General features: G+C 46.0%; 1 protein-coding gene and 1 non-coding gene across 4 annotated transcripts in view; both read left to right on the forward strand.

Moving 5' to 3' along the window:
* Positions 1–5,754, forward strand: part of Tmem150c (transmembrane protein 150C) — a 64,835-nt gene extending 59,081 nt beyond the window's left edge. For all 3 annotated transcript variants that reach the window (XM_041671557.1, XM_041671556.1, XM_041671555.1), the window contains exon 8: positions 3,665–5,754. In XM_041671557.1, the coding sequence (XP_041527491.1) occupies positions 3,665–3,873 (209 nt within the window). In that variant the 3' untranslated portion in view covers positions 3,874–5,754. The remainder of the gene's footprint in view (positions 1–3,664) is intronic.
* LOC121460981 lies at positions 2,997–3,100 on the forward strand. The gene has a single exon (XR_005976128.1). It is a non-coding gene; the product is annotated as a U6 spliceosomal RNA (small nuclear RNA).
* Positions 5,755–15,898: the final 10,144 nt, after the last annotated feature.

Raw genomic sequence — 15,898 nt, forward strand, 5'->3', positions numbered from 1 at the left:
AGCCTGCTAGCTGGCGTAGGGCTCAGTGATACCACAGGAACCTGGTCCGGGAGAAGTTGCCAGTTCCCACCTGTGCTGGTCACTTCTCTGTTGCTGTGATAAAATGCCCTGACCAGGAGCAGCTTAGAAGATGACAGGGTTTGTTAGCTTACGGAGTCTGAGGGTTATGGTCCATCATGGCGGGAAAAGCATGGCCACAGACAGGGAAAGCATGATGGTTGGAGCAGGAAGCTGGCTGCTCACGTCTTCATCCATACACAAGAAACAAAGAGAGAACAGAAGCGGGCAATGCTGTAGCTTTCCAAAGCCTGCACTCAGCAACATACTTCCTGCAGCAAGTCTCCATCTCCTGAGGGCTCTGTAAGCTTCCCAAACAGAGCCACCAACTGGGGATGGAGTTATTCAATCCAAGAGCCTAGGGTTGGCATTTCTCATTCCAGCCACCACCCCACCCCACCACTCACGTCAGTCACCCAGTGCAGACAGCAGATGAAAAGCAAAATCAGCCGATTTATACCTAGCAAATTGGGAGGAATGGCTCATCTACACCCTGTAGCACCTGTGTTTACTCACACAGGCTCTCCTCAGAAACCGGAAGAGGGGGTCATGATTCTTAGGTGATCAAACACAGCTAACACTTGCACGCCTGGGTTATAGTAGCCAGCAGTGTTTGTTGAGCATTTCCTGTGTCTAACCATCAGCCTAAGCACTTGGAATGTATTGATTGTTCTAATCACGGGTGGAGATTCAGGGGTAGGTTAATTTGTCCAGGATCACAAAGATTGTAGCGACCTGATAAAATATGATCAAATAAATCAAAGCCGCCATCTCCCCGGCGAGATAACACGGCCCTGGTGATATTTTCTACCCTCGGTTAGAATGTGCCCTGACTTGCAGTGACTCTCAGGCTGACAGCTAATGTTTCCGATCGTGTTGTAGCTAGTTACCTGGGTTTCCTGCATCTAGGCTCAGTCAAGAGACCAAAGATGCCTGACGCAGCTCCACCTGTCCTTTTACTCTCTTAAAGTCCCTGGAGAGTATAGGTCTGTAATTTAAAGAGAGAGCACAGACATAAGTTCTCAGATATGTCTAGGGACGTATCTCATTTTTCTAAATGTTTTTGGTTCTCGGACTTTTCATAGCTAACTAGAATATGCTATGGACTTCCTGCTCTTTTCTCAGCTCCTAGGCTTCCACACACACAATCACATGTATGTGCATGCACACTTATGTATTGAATACATATATTTCTTTTCTATAGGTTTATATATTTTTAGGAATGGGGCCACCATGATTTTTATTAGCATTTGTTATTCTTTTGCTCTTTAAAAGTTTTTCTATTTATTTTTTAATTGTGTGACTGTTTTGCCAACTTCTGTGTGTACCACGTTTGTGCCTGGTTCCCTCGAAGATCAGGAAGAGTCATCCCCTGGTACTAAAATTATGGATGGTTCTGAGCCATCGTGTGGGTGCTGACTGAATATAATAATGAGCTTCGTGGAGCCCGAAAGATGATGCAGTAGTGAAGGCACTGGCTGCTCTTGCAGAGGACCTGGGTCCAGTTCCCAGAATGCATGTTGATGGCTCACAACCATTCATAATTCCAGTTCCTGGGGCTACATCACCCTCTTCTGACCGTGACATGGTGCACATGTACCATGTAAGATGCATACTTCTTCATGTGTAAGATAAAATTAATCAATTTAATTTTAAAATTAAAAAAATTAGGCTTCATTATGGCATTTCATGTATATATAATGTATTTTGGTCATATTAACCCCCTTTCTAGTCCTTTTGTCCCGTCCTGCTTTTGTGAACCTTTTTGTTTTGAGACAGGATGACCTCAAGTTCACTGTATAGATGTTATCCATGAACCTTGGGTTCTCCTGCCTCCAACACCCCCCAGGCACACACCACTCACGGTGTAGATAAGGTGACAAGAGCTGGGGTTACAGGCATACACCACTCACTGTATAGATGAGGTGACAAGAGCTGGGGTTACAGGCATACACCACTCATGGTGTAGATGAGGTGACAAGAGCTGGGGTTACAGGCACACACCACTCATGGTGTAGATGAGGTGACCAAGAGCTGGGGATACAGGCACACACCACTCATGGTGTAGATGAGGTGACCAAGAGCTGGGGTTACAGGCATACACCACTCACTGTATAGATGAGGTGACCAAGAGCTGGGGTTACAGGCATACACCACTCATGGTGTAGATGAGGTGACAAGAGCTGGGGATACAGGCACACACCACTCATGGTGTAGATGAGGTGACCAAGAGCTGGGGTTACAGGCATACACCACTCATGGTGTAGATGAGGTGACAAGAGCTGGGGTTACAGGCACACACCACTCATGATGTAGATGAGGTGACAAGAGCTGGGGATACAGGCACACACCACTCATGGTGTAGATGAGGTGACCAAGAGCTGGGGTTACAGGCATACACCACTCACTGTATAGATGAGGTGACCAAGAGCTGGGGTTACAGGCATACACCACTCATGGTGTAGATGAGGTGACAAGAGCTGGGGATACAGGCACACACCACTCATGGTGTAGATGAGGTGACCAAGAGCTGGGGTTACAGGCATAAACAACTCACTAAGCCTTTTTAAGTTGCTTCTCTTCATCTGGTCACAGGTTTTAGCGTGTCACCAGGAATGAGACTAGCCTATACAGTACTGCCTAAAAGAAGAGCCGAGGGGGTCACGTTGTTAGCCTTGCGGAGCGGAGGCTGTTGTGTGGAATAGCTGTGGTCTGCACTGCTCGGCAGGGCGGCAGTCTGTTTTATACTCACGTTTAATCAGGCGGGAGCAGAGTGGTTGAGGCATGGCCCAGGTGTTTGTGCAAACCCACCAATTCATACCTGAGTGAGAATGGCCTCAGGCAACCTGCCTACTCCGCCTCTAAAACTGTCCGTGATGATAGGATCGCTGAGGGTTAGGAGGGATTTTCTGCGAAGGCATCTAGAAATAAGCCCAGCTGTGCTAGCTTCAGCAGCACACAGACTAAAATTGGAACGATACAGAGATTAGCATGGCCCCTGCGCAAGGATGACACGCAAATTCGTGGAGCGTTCCATATTTTAATGTGGTACATTTACAATGGAGTACTACACAGCAGAAAAAAATAATGACATCTTGAATTTTGCAGAAAAATGGATGGAGCTAGAAAACATTATTTTGAGTGAGGTAACCCAGACCCAGAGAGACAAATATCACATGTACTCACTCATAGGTGGTTTTTAAACATAAAGCAAAGAAAACCAGTCTACAAACCACAATCCCAGAGAATTTAGACAACAATGCAAACACTAAGAGAGGCTTACATAGATCTAATCTACATGGAAAGTAGAAAGGAGAAAAAGACAAGATCTCCTGAGTAAATTGGGACATGGGGACCTTGGGGGAGGTCTGAAGGGCAGAGGGGAGAGGCAGGGAGGGGAGCAGAGAAAAATGTAGAACTCAATAAATATTAATAAAAAAGAAGAAGAAGCCCAGCACGGCATAGATCAATAACATCTAATAACGCATGCAAACACCAGCTCTCAGCTCCACCTGCCACGTTACTTTTGAGCGTGGCTCTGGCTACCAGCTTTGCCCGGGATGGGGAGAATGATGTCTGGTTACCTTCCTTGACGGCTGCTCCCCAGACTTCATCCTCATGGCCCAAGACATCCACATGTTTGCAGCCCGGGTCCAGTGGGGCCTCGTTATGTGCTTCCTGACGTACTTCGGCACCCTGGCCGTGGAGTTCCGACACTACCGCTATGAGATCGTGTGCTCTGAGTACCAGGAGAACTTCCTGAGCTTCTCGGAGAGCCTGTCAGAAGCTTCTGAATATCAGACCGACCAGGTGTAACCCATCAGTTTGTCCTTGGGGGATGCGGTGGGTGTGACCACAGAGGAGGGGCCGGGAGGATACACTCCCGAGACTTTGACACATCACCTCATGACACGTTTCACACCCGCGGACACATATTCGTGGCCACATTTGCAGAAAGAGCTTTTCAGGGCGGGTTATTTCTTTTGTGAACAAGCACAAGCCCTGATGTGTGGAAATACACGCTGTCACACTGAAAAAAAATATGCACGACCGAGCCGGAAGCTTGTGCATGATTGCCTCCCGTCCCACCCTCCCAGTATGCCTTGCTCCTCTCATCTTCGTCACGTTTCGAACCTGGCATCTACCTCCAGCAGAGGACGGCTGACCGGATGTACCATAAAAATGATGCCAACTCTCGAAGTCGCCTTCAGGTCCGAAGGGCCTGGAGTGAGCCTGGGGAGATGTGGACACCCGCGCAGCGTCTGTCGGGATGCACACCGCACTGAAGCTGTGACTGTGGCCTGAGGAAGGCATAGGCAGAGCTTTGCCGCCAGGCTGACTTCACCACCCTTCAGCGCTCGGCTTTGTGGATCCAGTGAAAGGAGCATGGACGCAGAGAACATGCGCGAGAGGGGCCCACCACCGCCATTTGGACTTGGCTCACTCTGCCTGAGAAAGATCTCCAACTCTGAATGTTCGCAGGGATAGGCTGCGAGGCATGGCACGGGTACAGTCGAGAGGGCACAGTTTAGTTTTTGCTTCCACGCTGTGTCCTGCACAATTTTGGGTTTATAGCCCGCCTTTTCTTTTTTTCTTTTTTTTAAATACAACCCTCATGGTGTCTGTAGGCCTCATGAACAAAGATGTGAACCGAAATCAAGAACATTGTTTTGGTTTCAGTTTATGTTTGAAGCAAAAGAAGGGGGGGAGGGGGAGAATTCTCAAAGGAGCACAAAGAAACCTGCACAGGGGTGGGGGTGGGTGAGGTATGAGGGTGCCTGTGATCTTTAGGAAAGACAGAAGGTTGGAATTCTTGCTACATATCCCAGCCAGTGGAGAGAGTTTCACATAGATGTGTTGCCCAAATTTTATAGTTCAGGGTCTGAGGCCTTTTCAAATTTGGAATTTATAGAAGCTAATTAAAACATTGTCCTCCCCCAAACCACACTGGTACAAACAGAACCACAATGCTGAACACGGGTGTCTCGCCTACAAGTTCAGAAGTGATCTAGGGGTCATCCTAGATCCCTGTGCCAACAGTGTGCCAAATGCATAAGCGACACCACCATGACCCTGACCAAGTGCACTGTCTCAAGAAATCCCAAAATTCACAGGGCCTGGGATACCCCGGAATATAATGTGAAGAATTTTGTAAATTCAATCCAAAGTATAGCTTCCCACAGAGGGGCTCAAATGTTGGTTCACCTAAATCTGCAGCCCAAAGCACAGTGCCTGGCACACAGTAGGTCTGAGCAAGCGGCCACTGAATAGGTTGTTTCCGAGTGGAGGTAAGGAGTATCAAAGAGATTTGAAGCTGAGTGACTGGGAACAGAAGCCATCTCAAGTAAGGAAGGAGAAGAAGAGAAACAGGGGGAGACTCCCTCAGCAGTGAATGTGAGCCCCCTCCCCCAGCAGAGTGTTCTTATCGAAAAGGCAGTAAGTGTTCTTACTGTAAATAGTACAGGGTGACGTCTCCGTTTAAAACTGCTTTGGGCTTTCTTTTTCTTTCTTTTTTATATTTTAAAGATTTTTTTATCAAAGAACAAACACGGTTTTATTTTAAACAGCTTTTGGTGACCCACTCGTCTGCTGTCTTAGGAGTATATGTAACTGCACATCTTAGCAGAATCTAGCAAAGTCTGGCGTTACTCACTGGGATCTGGCCACTAAATAAAGTTGTTTTTTGCAAAATTGTGACTTCCTTGTCTGTTCCGCTAACAGTTCTTCATGGGTGTGTGTCTCCATAGCCATGTTGGCTGGTAATAGTATGCAGAACACTGTCTTTACGTCCGCTGTTTTACTATGAAGGATACAATTTGGGATCAGGCAAACGGAAGAGGTGCATGAGGAAAGGAGGGCCAGGGGCTGCCTGCCCTCAGAGCATTCCACTCTCCTGGCTCCCCACAGTGTCCCTCAGTCTGGAAGCCATCTGCAGTTCATGGTTCAGGAGCAGGGAGGGCTGACTTAGGTCTCTTTCCCCCAACTGCCCTTCCACCTCCCGGAAGTGGGTGGGCTGGAGTTCTAAGCACTTGGTAGTTGAGGTAACCAGCCCTCATCCTGAAGTTACCTCAGCAGCATGAACTCTGGTATGCTAAAAGGGGTACATTACAAATAAAACATTGCTGTTAATATTCTGTGGATGTTAGAAATTCCATGCCAGGAATAGAGACAAAAGCTAAACATCTTATTTGAGAAAATGTTTACATACAATAAAATTTTATATTCTTTCCGCTCCCCAACTTCTCCTAGATTTTCTCAACCTCCATACCCATCCAGTTTCTCTCTCTCTCTCTCTCTCTCAACAAAAAGCTAAAATCGAAGCAAACGAAAAAAAAAAAGCAATAACACAAAAAAATACAACAAAAACCAGAAAGCTCACAAAAGAACATGGGCTTTTTGTTTTTTTTTTATGTTAGCCAGCTACTCCTGATCATGGACCTGCCCTAGAGAGTGGCTGATGTACCCAGTGATGCCATTCCAGAAAACGGGTTTCCTGTTTCCAAGCAGGAATCACTTCTTGGTAAGGTTTGGAATTGTGTGTCCATTTTCCTTCTCAGTGCTGGGATTTTGTCTGGTTTGAACCCATGTGGGCCTTGTGTGTGCTAGCACTGTCTCTTTGAGTTCCTGTCTGCCTAGAAAACAGTTTCCCTGTAGCATCCATCACCTCTGGTACTTGCAGTCTTTCTGCCTCCGCTTCTGCACAGATCTCTGAGCCTTAAGGAGCAGGTGTTTGATAAAGAAATCCTGTGTAGTCCTAAGCACTCCACACTCCTCTCTTTCTCTGCACACTGTCCAGCTGTGGGTCTCTGTTAATTGCCATCTACTGCAAGAAGCTCTGATGAGGGTTGAGGATATGAGTAATGGGTATAGCGATGTCATTAGGATTCATTTTATTGCTGTTTCTTTAGCAGAATCATAGTAGTAGGTTTTCCCCCAGGCTCACGACCTATCTAGCCTCGGTTCTTGGCTACTTTCACAGTGTTCCCTGTCCTGGAACCAATCAAAAGTGGCTGGTGACTCCCGTAACATCTGCGCTACTATTGCACCAGTATATCTGGAAGTACTTCTTTGTTTTGGTCACAGAGTTTGTAGCTAGGTGATATTTATGCCTACTCTTCTCTGGTATGGAGCAAAGCACCTCTTAGCACCTTGAACACTTGTCAGTAGGAATGAAGCTTCTAGTTGGACATCAGCTCGATTTCTCCATGTTCAGTGACAGAAGTCATGTATGTCTTCAGCAATGTGGCCTTACCTCAAGTTCTAGAAAGTAACCAATACCCTCTGATGTTGGGGGTAGGAGGAGCAGTGGGAACCTTTGGCCAACAACTCAACAAGATATAACCTATTCTCGGCACTGGATGTTTCACTGGTGGCATAAGGGCTAGTTGGGCATTGGCTACCCCATTATATGGTGACTCCAATTAAATTCCATATATATATATATATATATATATATATATATATATATAGAGAGAGAGAGAGAGAGAGAGAGAGAGATTTACATACATACATATACACATATTAGGAAGCTTCTACAATAGTAAGTTTCATATGACTTTTCAAAAGGTCTTTAGGGTAGTTGTCCCTCCCATATCCCTTCCTTTACACTGCCCTCCTCTCCCATTTAACCCTATTCTAGATTACCTTTAATCTCTTTATAACACTACCCCATCTCACCCTCCTTTCAACTGTTAAGAAAAATGAAATTTTAAAATCTGCAGCAAATAGATGGAGCTAGAAATCATCATCCTGAGTGAGGTAATCTAGACCCAAAATGATCAACACTGTTTTCTCTTACATGTGGATATCAGCTTTTAAACTATATATATTTCCATCCAAAAACAACAGAGGTAGCTAGTAAGGGATATGGGGTTGGGAGGAGATCTTCCAAATCTTTTTTTCTTTAAAAAAAAAAATTAAAAAAGCTATCTCACAAATAAAAGGGGAGATCAATGTTTGAGTCACAACACCCACACAGGAAACCATAATTGGGGAATTTGCACGTAGAATGGGCAGCCCTAAGTTCCAGACATACTTATTTTGGTGGTTCAACTGAGCCTCTTGAAGAAGAAAAGGCCAGAAGTATGTTATGGGCCACACCTGTAATCCCAGCACTAAGGAGGCAGAGGTGGGAGGGCCGGTTTCCATTCTGGACTGAACTGCATTGTAAGGTCCCTATCTCAAACAAGGAGAAGAGAAAGATTTAAGTATTACCACATATTGACCCTTCCGAGTTGTCCAGCCCAGATCTCCATCCTGATTGGTTGTCTGTTAACTACTAATTAATGGCATCTCCACGGTAGGGCATCTCAGTTTTAACCCCTGATCATAGGCCTTTTTGCCTACCCTTCACACAGCTGTCCCATGTAAGTTAAAGATGTCTGTCTTCCAGATGTTTACAAGGATCTCTTTTTCTCACCTATGTCTGTTCGCACAGCTGTGGGGAAATCCTAGCAGTGCTACCTTCAAAGTTGACTACGAGCCAAGCACGCCTTTCATTCCAACCCTTAGGAGACAGAGATGGGCAGATCTCTGCAAATTCAAAGTCAACCTAGTGAGTTCCAGGATGACCAGGGCTACATAGTGAGATCATGGAGGGAAAATAGAAGAAAAGAAATTCAAGGCCAGCCTGGTCTACATGAGACCCTAGCTTTAAAGTTGACCATGAATTTCTACTGTCACTATCAACCATCCCTCCTGAAGTTTCAAAACAACAAAGCCCTGGTCTCTCTGCTTCCATTATGTTCCCTTCAACCTGCTCTTAATACAACGAAGTCATCTTTCTTAAAAGCTAAGGCTGCTCACTTCCCCCCTCCCCTGAGAGCGCTCCATTGTTTCCCCGTGTACTCAGACTGAAATCTCAAACCACTACAAAGCCCCGCAGGCCCCAAACATGGTTCTAAACCTTTAACTCTTTTTCTCAGACCTCCACATAAATGCCAGGACACATGCACAAGGTAAATAAAAATTTAATAAAGTACGACCCCTGTGGTTGGTTTAAATTATAATTCATGGGGCTGGAGAGTTGGCTCAGTGGTTAAGAACATTGTTTGTTCTTCCAGAGGACCCAGGTTCAATTCCCAGCACCCACATGGCAGCTCACAACTGTCTGAAGATCCAGTTCCAGGGGATCTGACACCTTCACACCAATGCACATAAATTATAAATCGTGGGGCTGGAGAGTTGGCCCAGTGGTTAAGAACATTGTTCGCTCTTTCAAAGGACCTGGGTTTGTTTCCCCACACCCACATGGTGGCTCACAACTGTCTGTAACCCCACTTCCAAGGGACCCAATGCCGTCTTCTACCTCTGTGGGCTCATAACACAGTGTCCAGACATGCGTGCAGGCAAAACATTCCTAAGTTTAAAAAAATAATTATAATATATGACATTGGCACAGTTTGTCATTGTCTAGCATTTCTCTCCTGAACTGCAAATTCTAGGAGGGCAAAGATTTTTGTCCACCATGCACTTAGCACCTAGACTACTTCCTGGCACAGAGTTAAGTGATCCATACATTTATCTAAAATAAAACTGTATCTGTGATCCCAGCGCTTAGGAGCTGAGAAAGGAGGATTGTAAATTCTAGGTGATCCTGACCTACACAGCAAGACTGTCCCCTTAAAAAACAGACTGGAGAGGTGGCCCACTGAGTAAGCATGTGCAAGCATGGATAGCATGTCCCACTAATAGAGGTTATTGCTATCTTGAGACGGAAAACAGAGATGGGGAGCCATGGAAGCCTGCAGGTCAACTAGCAAGGCACATGCAGTAGTGAACAATGAGAGCGCATTTGAAGCCAGGTGGAAGTCAAGGGCTGGCACCTAGGTTTGTCTTCCATCCTCTGCATGTGCATGCATTTGTATCCACAAGAACACATGTGCATGCGCACACACACACACGGATAAAAAATAACCTAAAACAAGAGAGAGCCCACAACTTACACACACTCCTCTCCTCTCACTGTCTTCTTGGGATTTTAGTCTGCCACAAGCCACTTCGTGCTCAAAGCACATAAGAAGCCATGTCACTGTCGTGAGCTCTCAGAGGACGCTGTTGTCCCCTTGCTCATCCCAGCAGGCAGCTTTCTGTCTTCAGCAGCAAATGCTGTTATAAAAAGTCTTATGTTTTATAATGTGTGCAATTACTACAGGCCACATTCCCAAGCTCTAGACAGGACTGGTGTCCTCTTGTGTGGCTTCCTGTGGAACATTGAGGATAACTGGTTCCTGGCTGAGGAAAACTCAATGAATTCCATGTTTTTAAACCAAAGAGCCAATTTGACTCTTTGCGTCAGCTTTTTTATTTTATTTTATTATTTTTTTCTTGGTCTAGCTGCTCAGATAGAGTCCTTACAAGTGTGTGGATAAGAATAAAGAAACACTATCCCACCAGTATTTCTGCAGGAAGCAAGGCTGAGGAGCTCATTTTCCAGTAAGAGAGTACTACTTACCACCTCTAGACTTTTGTAAGCCAGACTTAGATTTCTAGCCCAGGTAGGTAGGAGCTGGAAAGCAGGGTTCAGACTAAACACAGGTACAGTGACTCACTGTAGCCACCACTGTGCTTCAGAACAGCCAATGGTCCAATTTTTCTGTTGCCCTGGTAGCGGCTTTCTCAAAATACAGTGTGCTTCCTGTTTATAAACATCATCATTCCTTGCTCTGGGGTTGGTTGTTTGTTTTTAAAGATGGGGTCCTGTACAGCCCAGGATAGCCCCCAGGTTGATACTCCCCCTCCTGAGTACTGGTACTATAGGCATGCACCACCATGATATGCAGCCTCCTCCTCCTCCTGAGTACTGGTACTATAGGCATGCACCACCATGATATGCAGCCTCCTCCTCCTCCTGAGTACTGGTACTATAGGCATGCACCACCATGATATGCAGCCTCCTCCTCCTGAGTACTGGTACTATAGGCATGCACCACCATGATATGCAGCCTCCTCCTCCTCCTGAGTACTGGTACTATAGGCATGCACCACCATGATATGCAGCCTCCTCCTCCTCCTGAGTACTGGTACTATAGGCATGCACCACCATGATATGCAGCCTCCTCCTCCTCCTGAGTACTGGTACTATAGGCATGCACCACCATGATATGCAGCCTCCTCCTCCTCCTGAGTACTGGTACTATAGGCATGCACCACCATGTCCAACAAGCACTGCCCTTTAATCAATGAGGAACCTGAATGCACACTTGCCAACGGTAGTCCTTCTATAGGGTGTTGTGTTTATAACGTAGGGGATTGAATGCAAAGATTCATGGGAATGTAAAAAACAAGAGATGCTGTGAAAAGGGCACTGTCTGTGTACGAGAAGGGTGAAGGCAGGTCAGACCCCTCGTGGTTTCAAGCCTGCATGACTGTAGAGCCAGGAACAACTGCAACATCCCAGAAGAGCAAAGCCACTGTTGGGGCGGAAGATGGGGTGTTCCTGATGCTCCTACGTGCACACTGTGGCCTGCCTGGGCCACTGCTTACTAACACTGATCCACTTGATGACCGTTCTAGCTACTGTGACTGTCGGACACGCTGTCACAAGACGCAGCAGCATAGAACCATGTATTGGACTCCCAGATTCCATACTCGCACCTGAGGGCACAGCTGGGACATCTCTGCTCCGTGGTACCCGGGGTCTCAACTAGATGACTTGGAAGGCAGAGGCTGGAAGCAGTGGAGTGCTGACTTATTCTTATGGCTGGGAGCTGGGGCTGCCTATCCACTTGGAGCCTCCGTTCCTCAATGTGCATTCCTCTGCCTGCGGTGTGAATCTGGGTTTCCACACAGCATGGTAGCTGGCTTCTCCAGAGCAAATGTGCCAACCCCAGCATTTGACAAAAGAGCTAGAGTCAACACAACTTCCACAGTAGAGCCCTGAGGCAGGAGACTGGCTCAGTGGCTAGGGGTTTGGGTGAAGGCTTTTCTGCTTATAGGTTCTAATTTTTCACTGCGTCCTCACACGGTAGACACAGGACTAAGATGAAACCGAGCACTCTCCTGTCTCCCCTATTGGATTAGGGCCTTATCCTGATGACATTTATCTACCTATTTGTATACTTTTCTTTCTTCAGTTATTGAGACAGAATCCTATCCATCCCTGCTAGCCTGGAACGCATGTTCAGATCTTCCTGCCTCAATCTCTAGAGTCCTGGGATTACAGACACTGGCTACCATCCTTAGCTCCACTAATCTCATGACCTCCTAAATACCCACCCCAAAATGTGGCCATGTTGGATTAGAACTCAACATATGAGTTAAAAAAACACAATTCTGGCAGGGCACCGTAGCAACCAGTCGGATGATTCCTTAGAATGGCTCAAAGGGACTGACTTTAACCTCCCCTAACTTGGAACTCTGCCAGTTTCCAGGCAGCTGAAACAGTTAAAGATTAACCACGGTTATGTGAAATAAGTAACAGCTGGGCAAACAACAGACTTAGCCAAAAAGCTTGTTAGGAAAGATGGAAAATGAGATGCCTCAGTGAAGTAGGGCTTTGAGCAGTCCTGGTGCTTTCTTGGCTGATAGGGGCTTCTGTGTGTCCCTCTTCCCTGCCTCTCTGAGATACACCGAAAGTCTTGTCCCTAGTAACTCAGAATGCAAGCTTACTTAGAAAGTATGTGTCTCTGTGTGTAATTAAAATGAAGATAGACCCCCTAACCAACTATGACTGGTGTGCTAACACAAAGACACAGGACACTCTGTGTGTGTGTGTGTGTGTGTGTGTGTGTGTGTGTGTGTGTGTGTGATTAAAATGCAGGGAGACCCTTGCTTGCATCACTGCTGGGACTTGTATGTACCCTCTTCCTTATTTGCTTGGCTTGCTTCCTTCCGTGGCTTGAGCTCAAATGTTGGAACTTCAGGGTTCTCTGACTCTCCTCCATAGAGAGGTCTTTCCCAAACCAAACAACATGATTTAACAGCACTTCCCTGCCAACTGGCCTCAGCCTCGGTCTGCTCCGTGTTCAGGCTGGGCTCTGGGTTCGTATCTCACCGCTTTTGGTGATCCCTGTCTGCATCGGCTTTCCACTCCACAGTAAGTCACTGTCTGTCCAGCGACTCAAGCCAAGAACCTAGCAGTTGCCCTTTCAAATCCTGTCAATCACGCGTAGCTATCGACACCTCTACAACACCCCTGATGTGTCCACATTTCCACTGTTACCACTCCGAAGCCAGCCACAGCTAGTCCTTCATTGCAACAGTCTCTGATACTGAAATCAGCAAATAACATGATTAGAGGAGCTAGAAGCTGAAAATATTCCCCAGACATACCCACATGTGGCTCTGGGGTGGAATTACTCAATTAAATGTGGTAGTGCAATCTTCCTATCGCTGTTGGTGTGGGCAAGCAAGGTCACTTAAACACAAGTGTCACCTGGCCAGCTTCACGGGGGAGCAGCTGTGACCTCCGTGGCAAGCTTCCTGATGTCACTACAGTGGAGTTTCCTGGGGTAGCTCCCCTAGTTACTCCTCTTCTAAGCCTTCCATTGGTTTGTGTAAAGCCTTACACCTGTTTCAAATTCCTTTGTGATCAACAATACCTAAGTAGGGGCTGGAGAGATGGAGCAGAGACCACCTGCTGCTCTTGGAGAGCACCTAAGTGTAGATCCCAGTGCCGACATCAGACGACCCACAATTATCTGTCACTCCAGTTTCTGGGGCTCTGATGCCATCTTCCAGCCTCCACCCCCCTTACACACACAAATATTAAATCATTTAAGATACCTAAGTGCTTGCTGCTTCAAACTCTCTGCTCGTAGGCCGTACCCCAATCCATTCTCCATCAAATAGTTCCCGAATTCTCCAGCATCTAGATTATGGTCTAAATGTTTTACTAGGCTCCTAAGACCTAATGATCAGGTTTCTGCATGCCTAATGGGATCCAGCCACTGAACTCCTAATCCCCTGGTCCAGGCAGAGCTATGTTGAAATCTCTACATTTAATCTGCAGGCAATGTTCTTTCCTCCTTCTGTATCTAACCTTTCTTGATTAGATTCCCAGCTCCACCTCCACTTGATTCTGTGTTGACTTTGTTTAGTTTTCTCACACCTCTAAGAGTGTCTGTGTTCCGACCGTAGGGAGAATGTGTCCGTGGCAGCAAACTCAGGACTCTTATCTTGACAGAATGTGAGTGAAACTTGAGGGTAGCTTTTACTCGTTATTCAATTAGCAAGAACTATAGATTTTGTTGTTTTGACACAGGATCCATGTAGCCCTGGCTACTAGCCTGGAACTCCCTATACAAACCAAGCTGGCTTCTGTTAAGAGGCTGCTTGTTCGTTTCCTGGCAGCCCAGACCCAAAATAACCACACACAAACCTTGTTAATTACAATACTGTTAGGCTAATAGCTTAAGTGTATTTCTAGCTAGCTCCTACATCCTAACCCATTTCTATTATTCTGTGTATTACCATGAGGCTGTGGCCTCCTGGCAAGGTTCCAGCGGGCGTCTTTCTCTGATGGGGGAGAGTCTTCTGTTTTGTGGAATTTCATTGGTTAAATAAAGAGACTGCCTTGGCCCTGATAGGACAGAAAATTAGGTAGGTGGAGTAGACAGACAGAATGCTGGGAGAAAGAAGCCAAGTCAGGCAGTCGCCATGATTCTCCCACTCCAGACAGACGCAGGTTAAGATCTTTCCTGGTAAGCCAGCTCATGGTGTTACACAGATTATTAGAAAATGGGTTAGATCAATATGTAAGAGCTAGCCAATAAGAGGTTAAAATTAATGGGCCAAGCAATATTTAAAAGAATACAGTTTCCGTGTAATTATTTCGGGTAAAGCTAGCCGGGTGGCGGGAAGCAGCCCTGCCTCTCACAATACAACATTTCTCCTTCAGCAGCTACATGGTGTCTCTCTGACTCCGCCTTCTTCCTCCCAGCATTCATTTAGTTTCCCTGCCTAGCTCTATTCTGCCTTGCCATATGCCCAAAGCAGCTTCTTTATTCATTAACCAATAAAAGCAACACATATACAAAAGGATCTCCCACACCAGGCCTCTACCTTCAGGGATTATAGATGAAAACCACCAGGCTAGGCTCTGCAAGTAATTGTTGAATATTACTTAAGATAGTATAATTTTGACACAAAGGCCCAAGTGGTACTATAGCAAATTATTATGGGACATATTATATTTAATATTTTTCTCTGATAGCAATGAGAGACATATGAAAGCGAGCCCTTTTAAGCAGTGCTGCTAGAACCTGTCTACTCAAAAATTAAGTTGTTCTTTTTTAAATGTATTAGATACAAGAGGGGGAAGGGGAATTAGCGGACAGGTTATAGTTGGCATTATTGCCAAAAGTTTGCCCAACTACTCTGTTCTTGTAAACCATGCTATTGGCTTTTAAAGAGAAATGAACTGTTCATTCATCTCCCCTCTCCCTCCCTGCTCCCTCTGATGATGAGAAGCCATTTGATCAGGTCTGTGAGGGAACAGCACCACCTGCTGGGAAGAGCCTGTTCTGCACCCATATTAGCAGTAAGGCCAAGGCTGTCAGCCTTCCCTAAACATGAGTCAAGTTCAGCAAACAAGGCCAACATAAATAGCAAACCTTTCCACTCCAGATTTTCTGATTTAGATAATCGGCTTTTGAGACTTCTCTCCCTAAAACACAGAACAAAGTATATCTGTCTAGACAGACATAAAAACCCACCGTTTCCAGAGTCCCTTGTACCAGGGCGGGAAACTATTTTATTTTACATGTATAAGTATCCTGCCTGCATGTATGGACCACATGTACATTTGGTACATGAAGAGGCACCAGACCCCTAGGACTGAAGTTATATGGTTGTGAGTCACCATGTAGGTGCTGGGAACCAAATCCTGGTCCTTTGCAGG

The sequence above is a fragment of the Microtus oregoni genome, unplaced genomic scaffold (assembly GCF_018167655.1).
Source record: "Microtus oregoni isolate MIOR12 unplaced genomic scaffold, Mior012 000021F_ref0000039, whole genome shotgun sequence".
Classification (NCBI taxonomy): domain Eukaryota; kingdom Metazoa; phylum Chordata; class Mammalia; order Rodentia; family Cricetidae; genus Microtus; species Microtus oregoni.